The 22,287-nt window shown below is 49.5% G+C and overlaps 3 protein-coding genes across 3 annotated transcripts; all 3 read right to left on the bottom strand.

Moving 5' to 3' along the window:
- Window positions 1-48: 48 nt before the first annotated feature.
- VTN49DRAFT_303 (uncharacterized protein) lies at window positions 49-14,261 on the bottom strand (the record flags this gene model as incomplete). Its single annotated transcript, XM_069410821.1, has 2 exons — window positions 49-13,710; window positions 13,758-14,261. 2 exons carry the CDS (start codon window positions 14,259-14,261, stop codon window positions 49-51), a joined length of 14,166 nt encoding a protein of 4,721 aa, XP_069271477.1.
- A 1,013-nt stretch (window positions 14,262-15,274) lies between these two features.
- Window positions 15,275-16,670, bottom strand: VTN49DRAFT_304 (uncharacterized protein; the record flags this gene model as incomplete). Its single annotated transcript, XM_069410832.1, has 2 exons — window positions 15,275-15,637; window positions 15,687-16,670. The coding sequence occupies 2 exons, from the start codon at window positions 16,668-16,670 to the stop codon at window positions 15,275-15,277; spliced, it is 1,347 nt and encodes a 448-aa protein (XP_069271478.1).
- Window positions 16,671-17,269: 599 nt separating this feature from the next.
- Window positions 17,270-18,683, bottom strand: VTN49DRAFT_305 (uncharacterized protein; the record flags this gene model as incomplete). Its single annotated transcript, XM_069410843.1, has 4 exons — window positions 17,270-17,331; window positions 17,391-18,053; window positions 18,105-18,446; window positions 18,494-18,683. 4 exons carry the CDS (start codon window positions 18,681-18,683, stop codon window positions 17,270-17,272), a joined length of 1,257 nt encoding a protein of 418 aa, XP_069271479.1.
- Window positions 18,684-22,287: the final 3,604 nt, after the last annotated feature.

Consider the following 22,287-nt stretch of genomic DNA (forward strand, 5'->3'; position numbering starts at 1 on the left):
GAAGCACTATTTCACATTCCAAGTCAAAACAGAATGCATCTGTTAAATTCATGCTTGGCCTTTGGATGCATTCCCAAGTGCACTCAAGAGCCCTTCAACTGCCTTCACGATGTCACCTATGAATGCTCGTGCCTCTTGTTCATTCATTGCCCCTCCTTCCACGCGTACACCGATTCCCAATGTATCAGGATTCCCAGGATCCGGTCCAATGTCAACAAAAACGTTCTGGTCCGGCAAGAAACTTGTATTGAGTGTAGAGACCGCAGTTTGTTCTCCCAAAAACCCTGCACCGTCCGGAATAAAGTCTGTTGGCAACCCGATGGACAAGGGCGTGAAAATTGAGCTCTTGCCACCATTCAGCGCATGCAAGTCGAGCCCAGACCACAAAAGGTTGACCCATGCGTTGAACAAATGAAGAGAAGGCGAGGAAGTAGTTCGCTGCCACTCTTGGAGGACCTTTGGCAGGAGACTCTGCTCATATGGAGCACGTTCCGCAAGCGCAGCTTGCACCGTGCGTATCTTGTCAACAACAACCGATGTGTCATTGTCAGATGCATCAAGAGTGTTTTGAATTGTGAATGGCAGCACGTTCAGGCATGGTCCCGACAGTTTTTCAAGGTCAGGGTATGCGGCCGATCTCCCGTTCTGGTACAGTCCAAACGTCGGACTGGTGTTCTTGGTCCATCTGGCCAATGTTTGCGCGAATGCGTAAAGAACCACAAGCTGAAGGCTAAAACCATGAAATTTGCAGACCTCTTCGGCACGGGAAACGCCTTTAAAGGCTTGCCATGAGCCGACGAATAGGTGTCGACTCCGGACTGTGGCTGCATTCGCCTCTGGAACCGATGACTGAACGATCGTCGAGGTACTCGATGCAAGAGTAGTGGACCAATATCGAGTAGTGTCCTCCTCCCTCACAGACTGGACAATATGGTTGACAAAATCCGGGAAGTTGGTGACAGAAGCATGCCCCTCATTGAAGTCACCCTGGTAGAGCGCCTCCAACTCCGCGACAAACATATGGATTGTCCATGCGTCATAAGCAGCGTGATTTACCAAGAGGATAATACTGTCACCATCCTGGGCTTGTATATGGCGCAGTCGCACAGGAGGAGTATACATTGACGACGGACGCAGGACCTCCTTCCTGGCTTGTGACTTGGTAGCCTCGAGGACTGTGTCAGAGGACGTGACAATTTCGAACGTCCCATCATCTGACACAGCACGTTTCAAGACGATTTGGAAGACGTCAGATGAATTGAGGGCGACAAAGCAGGTTCGAAGGATTGGGTGTCTCTGTCTCAATTTCGTCCAGGCATCTTGCAACCGACCCGAATCCAACCGCCCCTGATTCGACGAGTAAGCCCAAGCTGGTTCAAATAATGTTCGCCCAGACTTGAGCCAGCTTGCGAGGTGGTATATCTGGCCACTGAGACAGGGAACTACCGTCTCAATATCATCCTCCGGGATGCGAAGCTGGGCTGCAACATTCTTCCGCAGAGAATGACTCTCTTCTGATGAAGGTTTTGTCAAATCAGCAGGTACACGGTCCTCAACGCATGACACACGTTCGCTGATGCCTCTCAATGTCTGGCCCTGAAGAACGTCGGAGACACCAAGTCTCAATCCTTTGGAACGTCCCAATGCAGCGACTCGAATCGCGGCAATAGAATCAAGGCCAATGGCATAAATACTAGTGGTTGGCTGAATGACATCGCGAGATACACCAGCAACGTCAGCAAGTATGTCCCTGACCGTTTGTTCACTTGGAAGCTCTTCAGAGTCCAGGTGCTGCTTGGTTTGCATCTCGCCGCGTTCAGAAGCCGACCGCAGTGGAATATGTTGAAGCTTCGCTGGGACCGAAATCACTGGCTGGGTTGGCCGTTCGACGACATCGCGGAATGCCATGTTGAAATCAAATAGAAACGACTCCAATCCTTCCAGGGAAAGGTATTTGCTGTTGCAGGATGCGCGGATGATGATACCGGATGAGGCATGCTCAACCTCCACATTCAGCTTATGCTCTGCCCCAGAAACAAAATCCTGCATATCATGGGCTTCCCAGATCGGCCTCATCTTGCCCATATTCTCTTGCTCAGTGTCGAATATTTTCTGGAAGACGAAGAGCGCGTCGAATAAGGCGGCCGACTCTGAGTGGTATCGCTTCCGGAACTCATTTTGCACTTGTCTAAGGGGGGCGTGCTGATATTCTTGTGCGTCCGCATTCGAGCTCTGAATCCGTTTGGCCATCGTCTTGTTGCTGATGATCTTCGAATCGAATGTGACTCGCTCAGGAACGGTGTTGAACAGTGGCCCAATAGTGCGCTCTACATTCGGGATACTCAAGGAGCGACCAGCGACAACGTGCCCAAAGACAATGTCCCTCTGGCCAACTATAGTTGCGTATACCTTCGCAAAAGCTAGCAAAGCGACTGTCTGCACTGTCACTTCCATCTCCCTGCAGCTTGCTGCGATATGGGAAGCATCGAGCTCAAGCTTTCGCTCCGTTACCAGCATTCGTTCCTCTTGGACTGTATCTAGGGCCGGAATTTCAACCACTCGGTATCCGCGTAACTTCTGACACCAATGTTCGACTGCTCGCTGTCCATTTTCCAGAATCACGCTTACAACTTCGGAGAACTGTGGCCGCGAAGATGGTATGATCCCGTTATATATTGCGGCGACATCATCGAATATGAATGGCAAAGACACTCCGTCATATAGAGCGTGATGCATGACAACGGCCAGATATCTTCCGACGTCATTGGTTATCACATAGATGCGCAGTGGTGGAGACTCGAAGGAAGTTTCGTCACGGAAATGAATTGTTTTGCGGACGTCGATCAGCGTCTCACCGGAGGTTTGAATCTCATGCCATTCGAGCGGCGGACTTGAATGCACAGCTCCAATCCATGCATAGCCAAGTTCTGGGAACGAATGGAATGAAGTGCGTAGGATATCGTTTGAGGAGATGACTTGTGCAAAGGCAGATTTCAACGCCGCGATATCGACGGAATCATGCAAGCGGACGACATGTGGGTGAACGTACATTTCACCTGATGATGCAATAGTTTGAGTGAGCATCCCAGATTGCAGCGGTGAGCATTCGAAAAGTTTGCAGATAGTATCATTCTCAGAGAGCAGAGGGATCTGAGGCTCAACTGAGCTAAGGTCCACCGTTGTCTGGCGTGGAGCAGATGAGAGCAATTCACAACCAGAAGTCTCCTGGATATGTGCTGCCAATGCTCCGACGCAGGAAAAGCGCATTACATCTGCAGAAGACGCCTTGATGCCGTTTTCTCGTAGCTTTCGCGCAAATTGGATGGCGAGAACAGAGTCAATTCCGAAACCGATGAACGACGCTCCTTTCGTGATTTGGCCGATTTCAATTTGACAGAAGTCAGACACAAGCTCCCCCAGTTTTGTCTCCAATGGTGACCACTGCATGTTGTCCCACGTAGAAAGATCTTCGGTCATACTAGCCGTCATGTACGCAGACAGATTGAAATTGGATAGTGCGGGATCCTCGCCATCAACAAGCTCGGACAGTATGATGTCCATTTTCTCGAGAACTCTCTGCGCCTCGTCTTGATCACCAAACGTTGATGTGTAGCCGCAATGCAAATGCAGTTTGTTGGATACCGCTTCGGCCTCTGCCTCGATTGCAAATGGATAATCCGCAGGCATGTGACTCTTTACATCCGTCCACAGACCATGAGAGCTTGGGTCTGATGTCCGGATGAATGAGAATAAGCAGTCGAACAAAGCGCCCTCTAGCCGCAGCCAACGCTGTATATGCCTGAGTGATGTATGCTGGAATTCGAGAGAGCTCGTGTAGCTTTCTGTGACTGCTTTCACGACGTCCTTGACGGACGAGAGACCGTCAACGGACAGTCTCGCCGGTATTGTTGTGATACAGGGAAGTAGAACTGTATCCGCACCTGGAACCGGTATCGTCCTTCCTGAGAGAACCATACCGTAAGTGATATCGGCAGAATCCTTCAGATCCGCGAGAACAAGGGCAAATATTGCGGAAATTAGGGCAGGAGCCGTAGTGTGAAGGGCAGATGCAAGGCTTTCGACGTCAGAAAGTTTTGAGGACAAAGTACGATGCACGACGATGGCCTCTTCTGAGGGTGCTGCCCCATCATCTCGGAATAGCGTCGGCCGACAACCCTTAAGCCGCTGTGTCCAGAAATCTTTTGCCTTATCTTCGTCTTGAGAATTCAAGTAGCTGAGGAATAGCCGTGCATCTCCTCTCTTTATCACTTGTTTCCCAACGTATCGTCTCCCAACTTCGTCAAGAATCATTGACAGAGATTCACCATCATAAATGGAGTGGTGTAGCGATATCCTCAGATACCTCCGTCCACTCTGACTTGATGTCGCCAGCAACCGAATAGGGGGCGCCGATGAAATATTTCGAACGATGTCGCGGGCAGTGTCTCTTTGGTACGACGCATCGTCCAGGTCTTCTTGCTCCAACTCGATCCACTTTGCCTTGTGACTTTCTGGACGGAACACTACCTGGACAATCCTATCTCCCAACGGAACGAAGGCCGTCCTCAAAATATCATTTTCCCGCACTGTTTCCTCCCAAGCAAGGCGAAGCCGTGCCAAATCAACATCGGGAACCAGCTCTAGAACGACGTGATTGACATATAACGAATTGCCATCTGCATTGATTGTGCGAGCCACGAGACCTTCTTGGAGTGGTAAGCATGGGAAGACGGCGCATATCAAACTGGGATCCGTATTTGGAGAGCTCTTGATGAATTCATCCATAAGCGTATGGAAAAATTCATCTGCCCGGTTCATGTTGTCGTGGGTCATATTGCTTCTGGGTAGTCGGGCAAGTTGTTTAACCACTGGGTTCTGCAAGACGGACGCTACAGATGCTTCGTAGCCCATATTTCGGAGTTTGACTGACAAATTGATGGCACTGATACTGTCGATGCCGATTTCGAATATGTTTGTCGTCGAAGTGAGCACAGAGCGGTCCACCTGCACAACTTGCTGCAGTATTTCGATGATGGACTTCTCCTCTGCGGTGAGTTCTGTGGTCTCGCCAGTCCCAGTGGTGAGTTGAGCCGTGCCATCATTAGTGTGCAGCAGCGAAGATAGCGGAATCTGGGCGAATAGTGTCTGCAGTTGCTTAACGTCGGCTTTCCCTGACATTGGCGCGATGGGAATGTGAGAGACTGAAATGATGACTTCCGGCACCATGTACGCGGGAAGTTTCCGTTGGCAGGCTTCGCGAAGCTCCCTTTCCAAAGATGGCCGTATCGAATCCACAATTGTCACTGTCTTGTCTTTGTTTGCTTGACGTTTCTCCGAGTCGGCAATGAAGGAGATGAGCTGCGTACGAGCGATACTTGGGTGCTTTCCAATCATAGTAACGACGTCAATAGAAACCGATGACGAAGACCGAATCACTTCAGAGACTTCGCCAAGTTCCAAGCGTTGACCACGAATCTTTGTCTGATCATCTCCGCGGCCCAGGAACTCTAGAGAGTCGTCGGCTAACAATCGAACTGCATCACCGGTTCTGTACATTCTAGTACCCTTGAAATTCTCGATGAAGCCTTTCGCATCTGGTCTATTGTGATAACCCTTCGCCACAAGATCACCCGTTAAACAGAGTTCCCCTGGCTGACCACGAAGAGTGTATGTTTCCGTTCCAGGAACTAAAACGTGAGCAACGCTTGACCCAAGTGGACGCCCAATGTTCCTGATTGTCGTCTCTCGTGTCACGAGGGTAGAACTGCATCCGATCGTGACTTCTGTTGGACCGTATGCGTTTACAAGCGCAACAGCGTCCGACTCTCCCCATGTATTGAGAACTCGCTGTGATATTTTCTCGCCACCAACACTCAGGTATCGCAGAAGAGGGCAATGCTCTGGGACAATGTTGGCCTGGTCAAGCAGAGACGGAACGAAGCTCGCATGTGTGATATCCAGTTCAGTAAGGGCCAATTGAAGGTCATCAAGGAGCATTGTTCGCGGTCCTGTAACCGTTGCAAGACCATGACGCCAGGCAAGGATCATTTCAGCGATATGAACGTCGAACGCTCTGCTAGCAAGGGCAAGCCATTTGCCCGTGCCTCCAAGTTCCCTTGTAGCTGGAGCTGCGCGACAGATAAACTCGGACTGAGCCTCGACGAAGGCCGACACGTTGCCTCGAGTAACGAGGACTCCCTTCGGCTGTCCTGTGGAGCCAGATGTGTACAGAAGATATGCGACATCTTCAGGGGAGGATTGCACATCAGGCACACTCGCAGGCGTTCTCAGAACATCAGAGTATTCTGACCCATCAATAGTAACGATCTTGCATGAATCTGGTACCTTGCTAAATGTGCTCAGTAGATTGGATTCCGTGAAAAGAAGAGGGCAATCGCCATCCGACACGAGAAACCCTTTTCGTTCGTCCGGCAAAGCTTCGTCGATCGGTAGGTAAGTATTTCCGGACTTGAAAATGCCCACAATGACAGGGTACGAAAGAAGCGTCCTGCCCGAGCAAAGAGCAATAATTCGTCGCTGAATCCCAAGAGATAAAATATATGACGCAACTCGATCTGAAAGCTCATTCAACGTCCCGAAAGTCAGACTTTCTTTCTCGACAGTGCCTCGCTGGAGCTCGCTAACGACTTCGACAGCAAGCCAGTCTGGATGCTCCTCTGCGTATTTAGATAACCAATGTGTCGGAGACAACTTAACTGATTCGGCAACTTCCATGCTGATGGTAGGCACAGAAATGGAGAGCAGATTTTTGGGCAGGTGGCTTGAGAGACCGATAATTGATTCGTCCGGATGCTCCAGCATTGCCGTAATACAGGCAACTACCTGTTGTAAGAATAGTGATAGATGTTCTTCGTTCATGATGGATTTTAGGCAGGACAGCTCGAGAACAATCGAGTCATCCGGCCTGTGAAAGACATTCAGCGCCATTGGATGCTCCACACTCAGCCCAATGATGTCTTCCTGCTCGCGCCACAAGGGGGAACTCTGTGATTGATCGTTCTTGATCGAAGGGTGGAAAGTGAAGATGCCAGAGTACAACGCCTCTCCTCGCTGACGTCCAAGGATTTTTTGAACTTGGCGGGGGTGAACGTGCCGATGCTTCCAGGCTTCAATCGACAACCTTTGCTGCTCTGCGAGTAACTCTCTCACAGTACCTCTCATGATGAATGGAATAGGCACAACGGATATCAGTGGACCGATGATATCTTCAAACGTCGGGGACAGGACACGGTCGGAAAGAGTCTCGCCGACAATTGTCGCCTGAGCTCCTAGGTAGCACGATACCACAAAGGACCAAGCAGTCCGGAGAAGAGTGGTGATGGATGATACGCCCAAGTCAATAGCGCGTGACTGAAGCTGAGTTGCAGTCATGGCTAGAGCCTGCTGCTTGAAGAGGAATCCGCGCGGGGGTGCCTCGCCAACAGGTAACCTTTTGTTGGTAAGGTCCGGCCATGCTGGAGCATCCGTCCCTGAGAACTCGTGTAATTCATGACGCCAGAAGTCGACTGTGTCACTGCTATTTTTCGCAATCCATTCCGAAGAGGATAGAGCATCAACCAACTGGTGTCGGCGCGGAGCCTCAGAGACATAGGAGGACTGCACGTCGTCAAAAACGTACCCCAGAGAGGTTCCATCATGGATCGAGTGATGCAATGTGAGAAGCAAAACGCGATCACTTCCACGATGGTAAATCGTAACTGCCCAGGGAGGATATCTGAAATACTTCTCCTGGCGATCCTTCATGACCCTTGACACTCTGGAGCGTACTGCCTCGTGAAAATTCTCTTCAGTGCACTCGATTTCCTCCCAGTCAAGGAACGGCTTCGCGTAGATAAGTTGTAGAACAGCATATTCCAGTTCATCGTCGATGCGATCGAGTTCGGCAGCTGGGACGAACGCCGCCCTAAGAGCTTCATTTTGGCTCGCCACTGCAGCCCATGCGCTTCGCAGACGCGCCAAGTCAACATCCTCGCGAAGTAAGAAGAAATGATTGCTCCAATATCTGTCAACAGTACCCATTGTCTCGCTGAGAAGACTCTCTTGAACGGGAGTTGGCCAAGTGACGCGGCAAGATTCGGATATTTTCGATGCCACTTGTCCAGCCCATTTATCATGAAAACGATCCAAGGCATTATTGCTGAACCGTGCACTTCGGAACTTTGAGGCGGTTACCAGCTGCAACAGCTCACCGATGGAAGAACAATGCAGGACATCAATGACGGAAACCTTATAGCCCAACGAATTGAGTTTTGATGCCAGTCTGATGGTACGGATTGAATTGAGTCCGATCGAGGCGAGTTTTCCGGCCTTCTTGATTGTGGATGAGGGCATATCCACGAGCTCTGCGACAATGTCCAAGACTAGCTTCTCTTCGGGGTCATCCTGATTGTTTTCCTGAGAAAGATTCAGTGAATTGACCTTTGCTTCCCATTGATCGATATCGATTGAGGCGTAAGCCAACTTTAGAGCAGCACGGTCGGTCTTTGCAGATGCTGTCCTTGGCACTTTCGGCACCACGATGTAAACAGACGGTAACATGTGTGCTGGAAGAGTTGCCCTGGCTCGAGATGAGGCACTCCTTGCAATTTCGACAGCGACTTCGTTGTTAAGAACTCGTTCTGTTCCATCTTGCGCCGCGCCAGGAGCAGCCAGAAACGAGACCAGGACGTCAGTTGGGCGATCGGGTCGATTCAGGATGACTGTTTCGACTTGCTCCACGAGCTCGTGGCAGGACTGAATAGCAAAACTGATTTCACTCAACTCGACTCGGATGCCGCCAAGTTTCACTAAATCATCTCTACGACTGACGTATTCCATGGAACCGTCCGAAAGCATTCGAACCAAGTCACCGGTGTAATACAAGATCTGTCCAGCCTCTTCGTTCCAGGCAAATTTCGTCTTGTTTGTTTCCGGCATACCGAGATAGCCATCCGAGAGCTGAGGACCTCCCAGTGCCAATTCCCCTATAGCGTTCTTCATCACTGGCCTCTTTTCGTTATCAACCACGAATGCGGAGACCGTCTGGAGTGGCCATCCAATATTGGCACTCTTCACATGTTGATTGCCGGTACCAAACTCCCTAACCGTAGACACAACTGTGGTTTCCGCTGGACCGTATGTGTTGAAAGCTCGCATGTTAGCTCCCCAGTCATCAGCCACGGACTGGGGCAACTTCTCGCCAATCATCGTGACGACCCTGAGAGAAGGGCATGATTGCCTCCGTACTTCTGCCGCGAACGATGGAGTCAAATGTGCATGTGTCGCGTTTGTCGCATTAGCCAACTTATCAAATGACGAGAGCATGATTTCCCGAGAAGCGGATATCAGAACCCCTCCTAAGCCCCAAGTGTAGAACATATCTTGGATAGAAACGTCGAAAGTGTACTGTGAGAACTGCAGGCAGCGGACAACACCTCCAGGAGCGTCTACTGGAATGGATTGTTGAAGAGACATCATGCTTGCGACTCCGGCAGAATGTTTGATAGGCACACCTTTTGGAGCTCCTGTTGTTCCGCTCGTCCAAATGAGGTATGCCATATCGTCGGGCGTTGTCGTGTTGGGGGGCACAATCTTGGAAGAAGCAACGGAGAAGTCAGGCTTCGCAAATTTCGCAACGTCAACGATGTCAACTCCTTCCGGAACAGTATCATCGTGCTTCAATGTATCAATAGAGGAAGTCAAAAGCACTTTGGCCCCCGTTCTTGTGATGAGCCCACGACGTCTCTCAGACGGCGACAATGTGTCGATTGGACACCACGCACCACCCGCTTTGAGGATACCCAGGACAGCGACGTATAACGAAGGCGACTTTTCGATGCAGATGGGTACAGGAACATTCTTTAGTGGACCGTAGCGATGGACAAGATCCCGGGCAAGCTCGTTGGCCCTTGCATTTAGTTCCTCGTAGCTCCATTCGATGTTCGCAGGATTTTCGGGATTCTCGAGGTCGGCTTTGAAGATCAAAGCAACGTCATCCGGGCACTGGTGGGCATGGTTCTCAAACTGGGTATGCAGCAAATTACCGCTAGGAAGTTCCTCAATGCTTTTCGGTACCGGGTTGGAAATGGACTTGAGATCTGGCCGAGTTCTGGCTGGCGAATTCAAAAACGAGTCGTTTGGATATTCCAGAATGAATGCCACAATGTCGCTCATTTCATGCAGCATGGCTTCTGTTGATAGTCTATCCAGCTTTTCCTTGCTGTATGTAGCCCTTAAGGTCAAATTGCCATCGCTAGTTGGCCACACCTCGACCATTACTGCGAAATCATTGGCCATAGGGGGATGATAGATGGACGTCCAAAGGGTGCTTGAGTTGGAGCCGAGGGAGAAATCTTGATACGCCAGCAGTGTATCATATGGAAGCTGTCCCTGATCCGTGACAATGGAACCAAGCCGTGGTTGAAGGTGCTCAAGGGATCTCGCGTTGGCGTCTGCAATGTGCTGAACGACATGTCGGTTTGTTGAAACTTGAATATTCCCCAGCGCAAGCCGCAATGGAACTGTCGTGAACGAAGGCCCAATGCAACGTTCTGATTCAGTGTCAAGTCTTCCCGACACGACACTGCCCAACACGACATCAAGATCCTCAGTACCGGTATACGACAGCAGAATCGAAGCCCAGGCAGCTTGAAGCACAGATAATGGGGTCGAATTCAATGACCTTGCCTGTTTTTTCAACTCGAGGTGACTTGTACGCGCTGGCACTTCCACGGCATCGTACATGAGCTCTTGTGAAGGCCGCTCCGGTGTGAGCGAAGGAAAAGCGATGGGCGTGTAACCCTGCAATTCTTCTTTCCAGAACTCTGATGTCTTGTCACTGTCCGCAGAGAAATGATGGCTGACAATATAACCGAGTGGTGTACGACGTTCTCGTCGCTCGCCAGAGTATTCGGTAGAGACATCGTCGAGAAGCAACTGCAGAGAGCCACCATCGAAAATTCCATGGAACATGCTGAGAACCAGAGTGGTCTCGCTAGAGTTCTTGATGAGAGCAATTTTCCAAGGTGGCCGGGACAAAGAGATAGACCGCTCTGCCTCTGTAAGGGCGCGATTTAGGAGAGCTTTTGAAGAGTTGGAGTTGCCGGACTCGACAGAGTACTCGGCCCAATCATGCTGCGGAATCGAATCCTGTCGTAGGATGCATTGCGCGAAAGGTGCCAGGTCATCATCTACCAAACAAAAGACTGTCCGGAACGAGTCATAATCTGCAATAACGGCTTCGAAAGACTTTCTGAGTTTTGAAATATTCACATCGTGACATAGACTGATGACTGAATGGTAGATGTACGAAGGTTTCTGGCCGCCGGCTGTTGATGACGAGCGTCGTAGAAAGCTTGCCAGCATACCTGACTGCGTTGCCGTTGTCGGGAGTACCGATTCAATTGCACTGGTGCTCAGCCCCAGTCTCTCAGCACAAAGTGGCAGAGTGCGTTGGGCAAAATCTGATAACGTCTGCTCCAACAGAGAAAATGAGGCCTTACTGTCAAGCGGTACGAAGGCAGACTCCCTGATCTTCGAGACCAACCCATGAGGTGTTTTGGCACTCAGTATATCGCGGACAGAGAGGCCATGTATACCCTTTTCTCTCAAAAATTGGAGCAACCGCACCGCAGCCAGACTGTCTATGCCCAATGTAAATATACCAGCGGAAGGGTGGATTTGCTCGGGCCGTAGGCCAGTTGTTACAGCCAACGCCTCAACCACCAGTTCTCTTGCAGACTGTGAATCCGAATCGGATGGATCCCAAGCATCCCTTTCGGACGAAGATAATACGTCTTCGACAGATATAGGAGCGCCTCCGTCAATATGTCGACTCTTCATCATGGCAAGGATCGTCCTGCGATCGACTTTTCCGGAACTGGATCGTGGAAGCGAGTCGACAAAGTCGTAAAAGGAAGGACACATATAGGAAGGAAGATGTCGCATGACAGCCTCGTGACATCGCCGAACAACTTCTACCTTGGCATTACTTTTGTCTTCAGGCACGATGCAGGCAACAAGACACTCCTTGCCCGATGCGCTCTGGTCCTTCTGCAAAAGCAGCACAACAACTTCGATGATTCCAGGGACCGTGGAGACAACAGACTCAATTTCGCCAAGTTCCAGTCGTTTCCCATTGATCTTCACTTGATCGGAAGTCATTCGGCCCAGGAACTCGAGCACTTGCTGGCCATTCTCATCCCAAACTATTCTTGCCATGTCTCCTGTTTTGTATAAAGGCCCATATTCAGAACTCTCCACGAAAGCCTTGCTTGTTTCTTCGGGTCGTTTCAGGTACCCAGAGCCAACTTGAGGACCAGCGAGGACCAGCTCGCCACACATTCCGGCCGGAACGGGTCTGGGTGCAGTGTCATTGGGATCAATCACAAGCATCGCACAAGTTGGAAGGGGCTTGCCAATAATCGATCCGCGTGTGTACCGTCCCACTGGTGCATTATACGTGCAGTTGATGGCTCCTTCGGTAGGGCCATAGGCGTTAACCAACATCCTTGGGCTTTGAGCAGAGGTATCGTCGCATTCAGCGTGCTTGGCAAAGTTATCTATGACAGTACGATTTAGTTTTTCGCCCATAGTCCAGAGATATTGGAGGGTCTCAAGTTTCTCTGGTCTCAAAACTGCTGCTAGACTGGGGGTGGCCATCATGATGGTTGCCTTGGCTTCGTTGATCACTGCCTCCGGGTCCGTCAATGTGAGATCGCGGTCAGCCGAACATAGAGTAGCACCACAACTGAGAGTCACGAAGATCTCCATCAACGATGGGTCAAAGGTTGGTGAAGCGAACTGGAACCACCGGAACTTGCCATTCAGGCTGGAGGGCAGAGGGATTGATGTCGCGTGGGAATGGATGGAACATGTCGCAGCCAGATGAGAGATTTGGACACCTTTAGGTTTACCTGTCGAACCGCTGGTGAAGAGAAGATACGCAATATCACTCCCTGATGGAGTTCGAGACTCGAGATGGTGGGATTCTATCTGGAACGTCATCTTGCCCACAATTTCTGCCACGTCCAGCCACGATGACTTTGCGAGAACGCCGCCCAATGTTCCTTCTTCGTTGGCATTGAATGGCCCTCTGCCAAGTATGACTGGGGAGTTTATGTCCTTGAGAATCTCATCGACACGCTGTGCCGGTGCATCCTGCGGGATCGGGCAAAATCCATAGCCGGCTTTCAGAACACCCAAATAGGAAATGTATAGCTCTGGAGATGTCGACATATGAACAGGAATGATGCGGGACCAGCTCGCAAGGTCAACGGCTTTCTGGATTTCTGCTTTGATGGTATCTGAAACGGTGTTCGCTGCTGCATTCAATTCGCCATAGGTAAGCACGGTATGTCGAGATGCTTTATCACCTGAGCGGAGAGAATGAACGAAATCCAATGCAACCGCATGAGGATCAGTCTCCGCCCAGAACTCGAAGCTGGAGTGCAGCAAAGGCGTGGGCAATGGTTCGAGCCGATGATGTAGTCGTGGTGGGTTGTTCAACGGTGGAAAATTCAACACTGATAGCAGCGGAGATTCTTCAGCCTCGCCCTCTTCCAAGGTAATTGGCGAATTAGCCTTGATATAAGGAAGGAGAGTGCGCAGCGTCTGATCCACAGCCATTTTGGGAATCAGTTTCGACGAGCATTCAACCTGAAAAGATACCGGCCCAGGAGTCGAAGAACCGTAAATTCGAAGTATGAAGCTCTGGTCCAGGTTAGCAATCGCAGGAAGAGTCTCGATTTGAAACTCACCTCCGATCCCACAATCTTTTCTACATTTTCCTCCGTCAAATGCCCTGAAAATTGCAGCCCAAACTGGGTTTCGACTTTGACATCGGATTCAACCGTGTAATAATCGATTTCCAATGATTTCGGCGACTCGTTTCTCAACAGCCCTCGTGCCGACACACAGACAGCCTTGGCCTTTTCATCCAATGAAGATGAGCCGAAGCTGTTCAGCCGCACAAAGGAAATATCATTCTGGCCAGTGAAAGAAGCAACAAAATGAGCATAGGCTCGAGTGATATGTTCGACGAAACTGTGAGTATCGACCTCGGAGGAGCATCGAAGAACCAAACTTGCAATGCGGTGACTTTCCGTAGCATTCAACACATAGTGGTCAATTGTATCGAGAAATGGTACTTTCGTGACGGGAAGTTTATCCAAGGATTGAGTTGCTGACAACAACCTGCTGGCTGATGTTGTGCCCGCATCTTCCGGCGCAAACGATCCCGGTGCCATCATTGTTGATGCCATGATGTCGGCCGCGAGACTGAAAACAAAGAACTTGATACCCGTATGATAGGCAAAGGAGCTCCTCTGAAAACAACAAAAGTTAAACTCATTAACAGCCAAGTGTCTGTGTGTGTATGTCCATGAATAAATTGCCCTTGTGCCGGCATCGGACTTCACCAATCTCGCGAGAGAGCCGTATAAAAAACCGTCCGATGAACCTTACTGCGGAACCGTACCAGTATGCTCTGGGATTCAAGGTATCCACCTTTGATTACGACTTGAGGTGGGCTGTTACATAGTTACTTTTCCTCTATCATCCAGACCAGAGCAGGGGAGAGACCAAAGTCAATTTGAGCGAATGCCTTGTCTCAGCCGTACTGCAAAACAACGTCTCCCAATCCCTGCGCTAGGTTGATGAACAATGTTCTTCAAGCCACTATCACTGCTATTCTTTATTTCAATGCGGTTTAAAACTATACCTGGGAGAAATTTCTGCACTGATTGTTGGAAAACCCGAGATTTCGACTTCGGAAGAAATCGTCGACAAATGAAAATGTGGGTGGGTCCAGGACCCCGCCGCCTTTCAGGAGCGCACAAAAAGCCGATCAAAACTGACCTTCGGCCGAACCTATCAGATCCGATTCGGAAACACGCCTGGCCCCGCCATCAGATTAGATGATCAGATTAGATAAACCAACGAGTCCGAGTTCAATATGACCTCAGTGATGGACTTAGTACTCTCGTTATAGAACCCAGATCATGTTTAGACGTGATGCTGTGTATGATTGATAATATGACCGTATATTACGTAGAGACACTTCGGTAGTGATCTTGTTGAGCGAAAAGATTGGCTCGATACGGTAGTCTACTTTTTCTTCAAGAGTTACTCCTAATGCTTCTTCAGTCAAGGCCAGATGTATAATATCAATCATCGAAGAGATAGATACATACATGCACGCAGAATAAAAGCTGCTACAGATCTCAATGTGTCCTCACTATTCGTTTTCGCGGTGGGTAATTGCAGAAATCCCATCTCACAATTTCAACGCCCGATCCGGATTCCTTGGCACTGGATCCTCTCCTGTATACCAGAATGGCGAGATCTGGAAGAACTTTTCCCGAGTACACTTTACCAATGCCGAACGCTTGTGGGGAAGGTCCACAAGCTTCTCAACAGTGAAGCCATGCGCAAAGTCGTAGGCGAGCACGGTCGTATTGGTGGCCTTAGGCTCTCCCACCAAGCACATGGTGCGTGGGTCATCCAAGAACAGATAATGCATTTGGCTGCACCACCAGGCCATAGCTCGATGCGGGCCCCGGAAACGCACGTCACCGACCAAGGAATGACGCCCCCGATCCCAGTCGCCAGCATTGAAGTGGGCTCCAAGATGATCCTCCTGCAATGACTGTGAGTGTAGTCCGTTAGAGATCGATGAACTAGCCTACCTTGGCCCAGTAAAACTCGTAGTAAGCAAAGTAAGTATCGTTGAATTTTGCCAACACCGTCAATTGGTGAGGATCTTCGTGGGCGCGGCGCAAGTATTCGCGATGTTGCTCCAAGGTTCCTGTCTCGTTCCATCCCTTGGACACACGAGGATCATTCTGCCATTTGTGGAAAAGCTGAAGATGCTCCTCATTCTGATAATCCAGCGCAACCATCGAGAAGAACTCGTCCAAATGTGGGATGTATCGGCTGTAGATGCGAGATCCTGGCTTCGGCTTCGCCGGTCGAACGGGGTGATAGGAATGGACGCGGACATCAGGGAATTTCGTGGTCAGAGTGTACTGCTGGGGCTGGAGCGGGAATTCGCTCAATGGACGTCGATACTGGTCATGGAGCTGCGGATCAGCCACCCACGGAGGGCGCGTGCCGAAAGGGGCGCCAGCACCCTGCCAAAATGCACCCTGTGACACAACAAGTTGATTGACGTGGTCCTTAGACTCCGGTGTTGGTTGCCCAGGGGGCGCAGATGGCTCTGGATGTCTGATGGCAAGTCCGACTCCCTGTAATTCTTGTGCGAGGAGTTCTTGTCCCGGTCCCGACAATGTCACTCGGAAGATTTCTGGATGCGGGGGTAACGATACCAGGGCGTGAACGACGTTCCAGATCTGCCCGACGGTGGGAGGAGTGCTCCCCTCCCAAGCCCAGTGACTGACTAGGGCCCGTTGCGCTCGTGCCCATGCAGAGTTATTCCCCTCGGGAGGAATTCGATCCTTGTTCGGGTGAACAAACTCCGTAAAGAGGAGCGAATCGTGGTGAAGCGGCTCCGGAGGAGGTATTCCATCGTCTTGTCTCGGGGCATGAGAAAGCTTTAGTATTCTGTGAGAATTCTCACGCGAAACGACCTTCAATTCATAGGTAGTCTTCCAAGGCTCCGGCAATCGCACCAGTGGAAGCGTTTCGCTTTTAGCAGTTTTTGAAGCAGCCATCTTGAGAGGCTGGCTGGCTTCAACGTCTGTTGCAGAATACCTGATTAAAGAAAACTGACAATCGTGGAGTGTGAAATGGAGTCTGAATACAGAGAACTACCTCCGATTTATGTTGATCCCCGAGGTTCTTGACCAGACCCATCTTTTTCATTCTCCAGTTCTCGGTTCCCACGGCGCCGACAAGAAAACCTTGCTAGACCCATTGATCAGATAAAAACGGTCCCGTCTGATTAGATTTGTCTAGGTTAGTTAGTTTGCGTTAGTGACGTATCAGAGTTATCAGATCAAACCCTAAGCCCACAGAGTACTAGCCTAACAAGCTGACCTACTATTTTAGGCTAGCTGCATGCTGATGTGGGGCCAAGAGCAGCCCTAAGGCCCCCACCTTTCATCAGATAGGCGAGTTCCGGAGGTGAACCAACGCACAATCACCAATAACCGTAACACTGTACAGTACGAGATATTTACGTATGGTATGAATTTGTCTCGTATTATCGAAGGTCTACTCTAATTCAAACAAACATGCTCGAGGAAATTGAAACAAGAACACAACGGCACGATATCTTGCCAACAGCGTCACCTTTCGTTTCCCGGTTTTTTCAAGTCACTGGCTCACTGGGGTTTTCCGCTGGCTTTGACAACTTCATGTAGTTCCAGCATACTGAAGGCATGCATGTTAGCGGAAAACAAGAGGTAGCTATGAGGAGCAGGAATACTTACTCTCAAATCCCAGATCATCACCAAAATAGAGTTTTGAAACATCCTCACCCCAAGCGGTTCCTCCAGACGGCGTGTAAGATACCGCCTGTGAGCCGACAGCGAGGCCCATCATCGGCGGGACATCACGATTGAGCTGAAGAAACTCAGGGGTTGTTCCCAATGCTGACTGAAGCATTGTTTGGTGGATATTAACGGCTGCGTAATGGCCATGATGCATCGCAGCGCCGCATCGTTTGATTCCTGGCCATGAGGCAATGTCACCAGCCGCGTAGTGATATTCTGCGTTCGGGATATCGCTGTCCAATTGGAGATTTGGATGAATCTTTACGTAGCCGGCCTCATCCAGAGCCTTGTCAGGTAAATAGGTTGCACTTGGTGTGTACTTGGAAATGGCGTTGATAACGAATCCGGTTTTGAGCGCATTGCCATCGGAAAGCGTCAATACTGTTGCGTCTGATTCGGATTCTGGTTCCTCGATCTTCGTGACTCGGGTGTTCATGATGGTCTTCACACCAGCATCATGAATTAATGACAACGCCCGATCCTTGGTCTCGTCTGGGAGAGCTTCAGAGGAAAGTAGTCTCGAACGTGAATGGATCAATGTGACGCTCTGATGCGGTTGCACCAACTTCAACTCAGATGCCATCTCTATCCCAACCGCGCCTATGTTTGAACATTAGCATCGCAATTCAAGAACTGACTATAAGAATTTACCTCCACCAATCACAGTTACCCCATGGGTCGCCCTATCTAGTTGCTGAAGGTGCTTCTTGATTTCCGCGACGTAATCGTCCCTCTTCAGCGAACGGGGCACCGTCGGCCATTGCCTGCGGAGGCCAGAAGCAGCAATGAAGTAGTCATACTGCTTGCGTATTGTTCTTCTTGTGCCATGCTCCCTAATTTTTGCTCTCTTGTTTTCGGGATCAATTGCGACAACGCTTCCCTGGATCAGCTTAATTGCTGGCGTTTGCAAAGCAGGAATATCGGTAAACTTGATCCAGGCCTTTTCTGCATATTCCATCGATGCCAGAGCTAGCGGGGCTCCAATCAAATGATCTATGGCAGATTAGTTTGAGTGTCGGAAACCTCATCGGGATCATTACAGAACCCATCTCTCTCATCAACGAGAGTAATTCGAACTGGTATCCGGGGGTATGATTCCGATGTCTTGGTGTTGGCAGAGAATCGGCATGGATGCCCATTGCAAAGATCCAACAAGTTCAAAACGGCCGCTAGACCAGCGTAGGAACCTCCGGCAACGAGCACGTGAAATGGACTTCTTTCAATTGTCATCTTGCAATTGTTCTGGATGGTATTCCGATTGAAGATAGGTACCGAGTGACGCGAGCTGAGTGTCGTAGGAGGTGTGGACAAAGGGATCTCCCGTAATGTTGATCAATTAACAAAGGTGGGTGTGTCAAGGTCGGTCCACAGGAGCCGATTTCACCGGTATCGGACAAAAAGGATGAGGAACTTGAGCCATGGAGGGGCCCCAGCCGCTAATGGGGTTCGGATAATGGCGGTATTGCTCTAGCCGCAAACCGAGTGTGAACATGATTAATTCGTCGTGCGAATCATGCCCCTTGGCTTGACCACGCATTTCTGCGGTGGTGGATAAGCCAAGAAGCGAAGACCCAATAACCGTGGAAAATGCGACTGAGGAATGCATTATCTGATCATCTGATTAGACCGACTTTTTCTCTCACACCAAGGTCATGACAGACAGTACCGTACCAGTACAGTAATTCGTTAGGAACTGTCTTCGAATGTAGGGAACATTTTCCCTGCCAATTTTCCGGATCACGCCACAAAATGCACAAGTAGCAGGACCACTACCTTAGTAGCTTGCATGTTGGAAATTCCTCTCCTACTTAGCAGGGGCCCAAGAGATACTTCGGCGTCTCAACCCTCCAATTGGTTCTGGGAAGTAGGGAGAACACCTCGGATCAATTGCCTCTGTTCTGAAAAAGCATGTTGCATTCATAAATAAATAATACGGAATACTACTGGCCCGCAATCATATCGACAGAAATCTTTTCAGCCAACGCGTAGACAATTGGATTGGGGATGTCCTGATGAAAGGAATGGGAAAACATCCATCAACGTCGACAGTGAAAATTCCGAACGCCAAAAACATAATCTCTACCATCAACGATAGCAGTTTGTTCCCTTCTATGCCATTTTACATGCGCCGAAGCATGATAGACAGAAGCTGTTATCTGTTTGATGATATGGAGAATCTCTGCATCAGTGAGTAATTGGACTCAGAGAAGCTTCTTCTGGATTGGCCACATTCGGGTCGACATAAGTCCTCCAAAGTCCAAGGTGTCTTTTGAAGGCGTCGACTTTCATTTCGGCATCGGTCGGATCGCTTAACCAGTTGGAATCGAAGAGTGGAAGAGTGGTCACATTCGCACTGAAGTCTTACGGTTCCTTTGTATTGTTGGGCGATGAGTACTTATATTGAGGGTCGCATAATTATATGTCAATCGCAAAAGACCTTCTGTCTGTTTGCTGAGGTTATAATAATTGTCCGCCGCCAAGGCAGCAGTTCAATCTTCCGCCAGTCCTCTGGATATGTTGCAAGAACCTTCAACGAGTGCTCAGATAGTCGGGACCTGTATGACGTCGGCAGCTTCTCTTATCCGTACATGCCAGGCGCAAGAATGGAAAGCACGCCAGTGGCATTTTGCAGATCAAAATTAAGACCCTTCTGCCGCTAGTGCAGCGTTGTTTACTCTTGGCTGAAGCAGTGTCAGCATTGGCCCGGTGAGAAGTGCTGAAGAGCACAATGATTCTCCATGAATATTCCGCCGACACCGGAAAAATCCTCAAGGCACTCAATGCCAAACTTTTGCAGATGGTCACTATTAGAAGCTGCGGAGATTCGAATGTACCCGCAGAAGCAATCATCTCCTTAGCGTTGGGAATGAATGTTGCCAGAGGCAGTAATGTATGTTTCGGAACTCTCGACAAAAACACCTGTTTCCCTCTTTGATTGGAACAGAATTTCAGAAAAATAAAAGTTCTTAGAGACAGTAAGTAAAAGCCCATTGTTGATCGCATACTGGACTAATCGTCAAGTTGCGAACGGGGGAAAGTTATCCCACATATATGCTTCATCGCAAACTTGAGCTGGCCACTTTGCATGCAGAACAATTCGACTTGCAGAAACTGAGTCCAGAAGTTATTCTGGATTCGAGAAACTCGATTATGTTGGATCAGCTGGATTAGGTATATGAGAAAAAGTCAGGAAAAGCTCTATGGTCAATATAGAACCTAACACTCTGTCGTAGTAGGCAGGTTTCTCATCCAAATTGACCGCATTCTAGCAAGGGGCCCACGATGTCATGTTAGAATCGGAACTTGTTACGCCTCCTGTCTTCACATTTGAGCCGTAATCGTACAGGATCTCTGGCCTGTTAGTCACAAACCTTCAGTCAAATCGCGCATATATGCATTCACGTGCTGCTCATCACAATCGCCAAAGCAATTCAAGGCTCCCCCGGAGTTCATTTTAGAGGATGGGCGTTGGCGAGGGAATATTGTCAGACTCGAAAAGTTAGCCTTGGGAGGGATTGGAAGCTTCCTTGGTTCAGGCAATTAAGGAGTTCAAGAGGAGTGAGCTCTCCGCTAAGCCTAGTTCAACCCCTTCAAGAGTGATATGGCAGGCCCCATTAGGCGGAACAGTAGCTGAAGCAGAGATTGCTTCTATAGCCATACTTGAAGCCAGTTGGCGGAGCAATTAACACAGTCACTTTGCTATAACTGGTACGAAGACTGTACTGTACGGTGTATGGAGTTCATGGTCACCGTTGTCAGGGCGGTGGAGGATTGTTACCTGTTATTCTATCACCCTGCAATAATGGAAGAAAGGGTTATATTGGGAAGATATAGGAACTCTGGGTTATCTTGGAAACTTTTTGCCTACTTTCTACACTACTGCAAAGGGTGCTATAACTTATCAATTATGTCACCGTGCCCTTGAACATAGCAATGCTTGAGTTATCCACAGTAAGTTGCTTCACCGGTACTTTATGGTCACTCTCGGAAATTTCCAAGTAGCCTAGTAATTAGCTGTTAGATAGCCTGGTTCAAGGGTGTCTACTCCGTATTACATAGTGCAAAATCACTATTTACACGGTGCTCGCACTACACATAAAGCATAGCACAGAGGACACAAACACCCTACAGGTCCCAAAACCTAACTACTAGGCGCTAAATGACTTTAGAATCATAACCCAGGGACTTCAGCCTAGTTCTGTGTGGCAGAAATCTCAGTTTTCGTTTCATTGGAGAGACCATGCGTCGATTTCGCCCTGCTATTTTCCTGCTGCATGGACGCCGACTGGTTGCTCGCTGGTTCGACTGGCAGGCGTGCATGTCCAAGCCACTTTCTACCAGTTGCTGCATATGAGCCTAGTCATGATCATTGAACAAGCTTTCAAAAGGAGCCCACGCAGCATTCCTCTAGGGGTTTCAATGACAGTTTTCTCAAGATTTTCGTGACATCTGAAGTCGCAAAAGCGAGAATATTCTCACCATGAATTATCGCTTGGCGTGCTTCTTCGTTCTGTTCTTTGGTTTAAGCACTGCACGGCTTCTAGTGCCTGCTATATACCATGGAGTTTATAGGAATGTCACTGCCATCGACCCTGCTGAATCTGGAGGCTCTACGCCTGGAAAGAACCTGCAACTTCGACAACTTATTGAGTGTGAAGGTGATGGTCATCTTTGCTATCGTAAGAACAACCCTTGGATCCTGAATTTTTCCAATCAGCAAACTAAAGCATTGCATGTCCCAGACCTAGAATTCTGTTGTTATCCGGGAGACTACTGCTGCCCAAATGCCAGGTCGTGCTGTCAGCGTGGGTGGAATTGTTGCGACAATGGCAAA

The sequence above is a fragment of the Thermomyces lanuginosus genome (genome assembly GCF_041956635.1).
Source record: "Thermomyces lanuginosus strain ATCC 200065 unplaced genomic scaffold VTN49scaffold_15, whole genome shotgun sequence".
NCBI lineage: Eukaryota > Fungi > Ascomycota > Eurotiomycetes > Eurotiales > Trichocomaceae > Thermomyces > Thermomyces lanuginosus.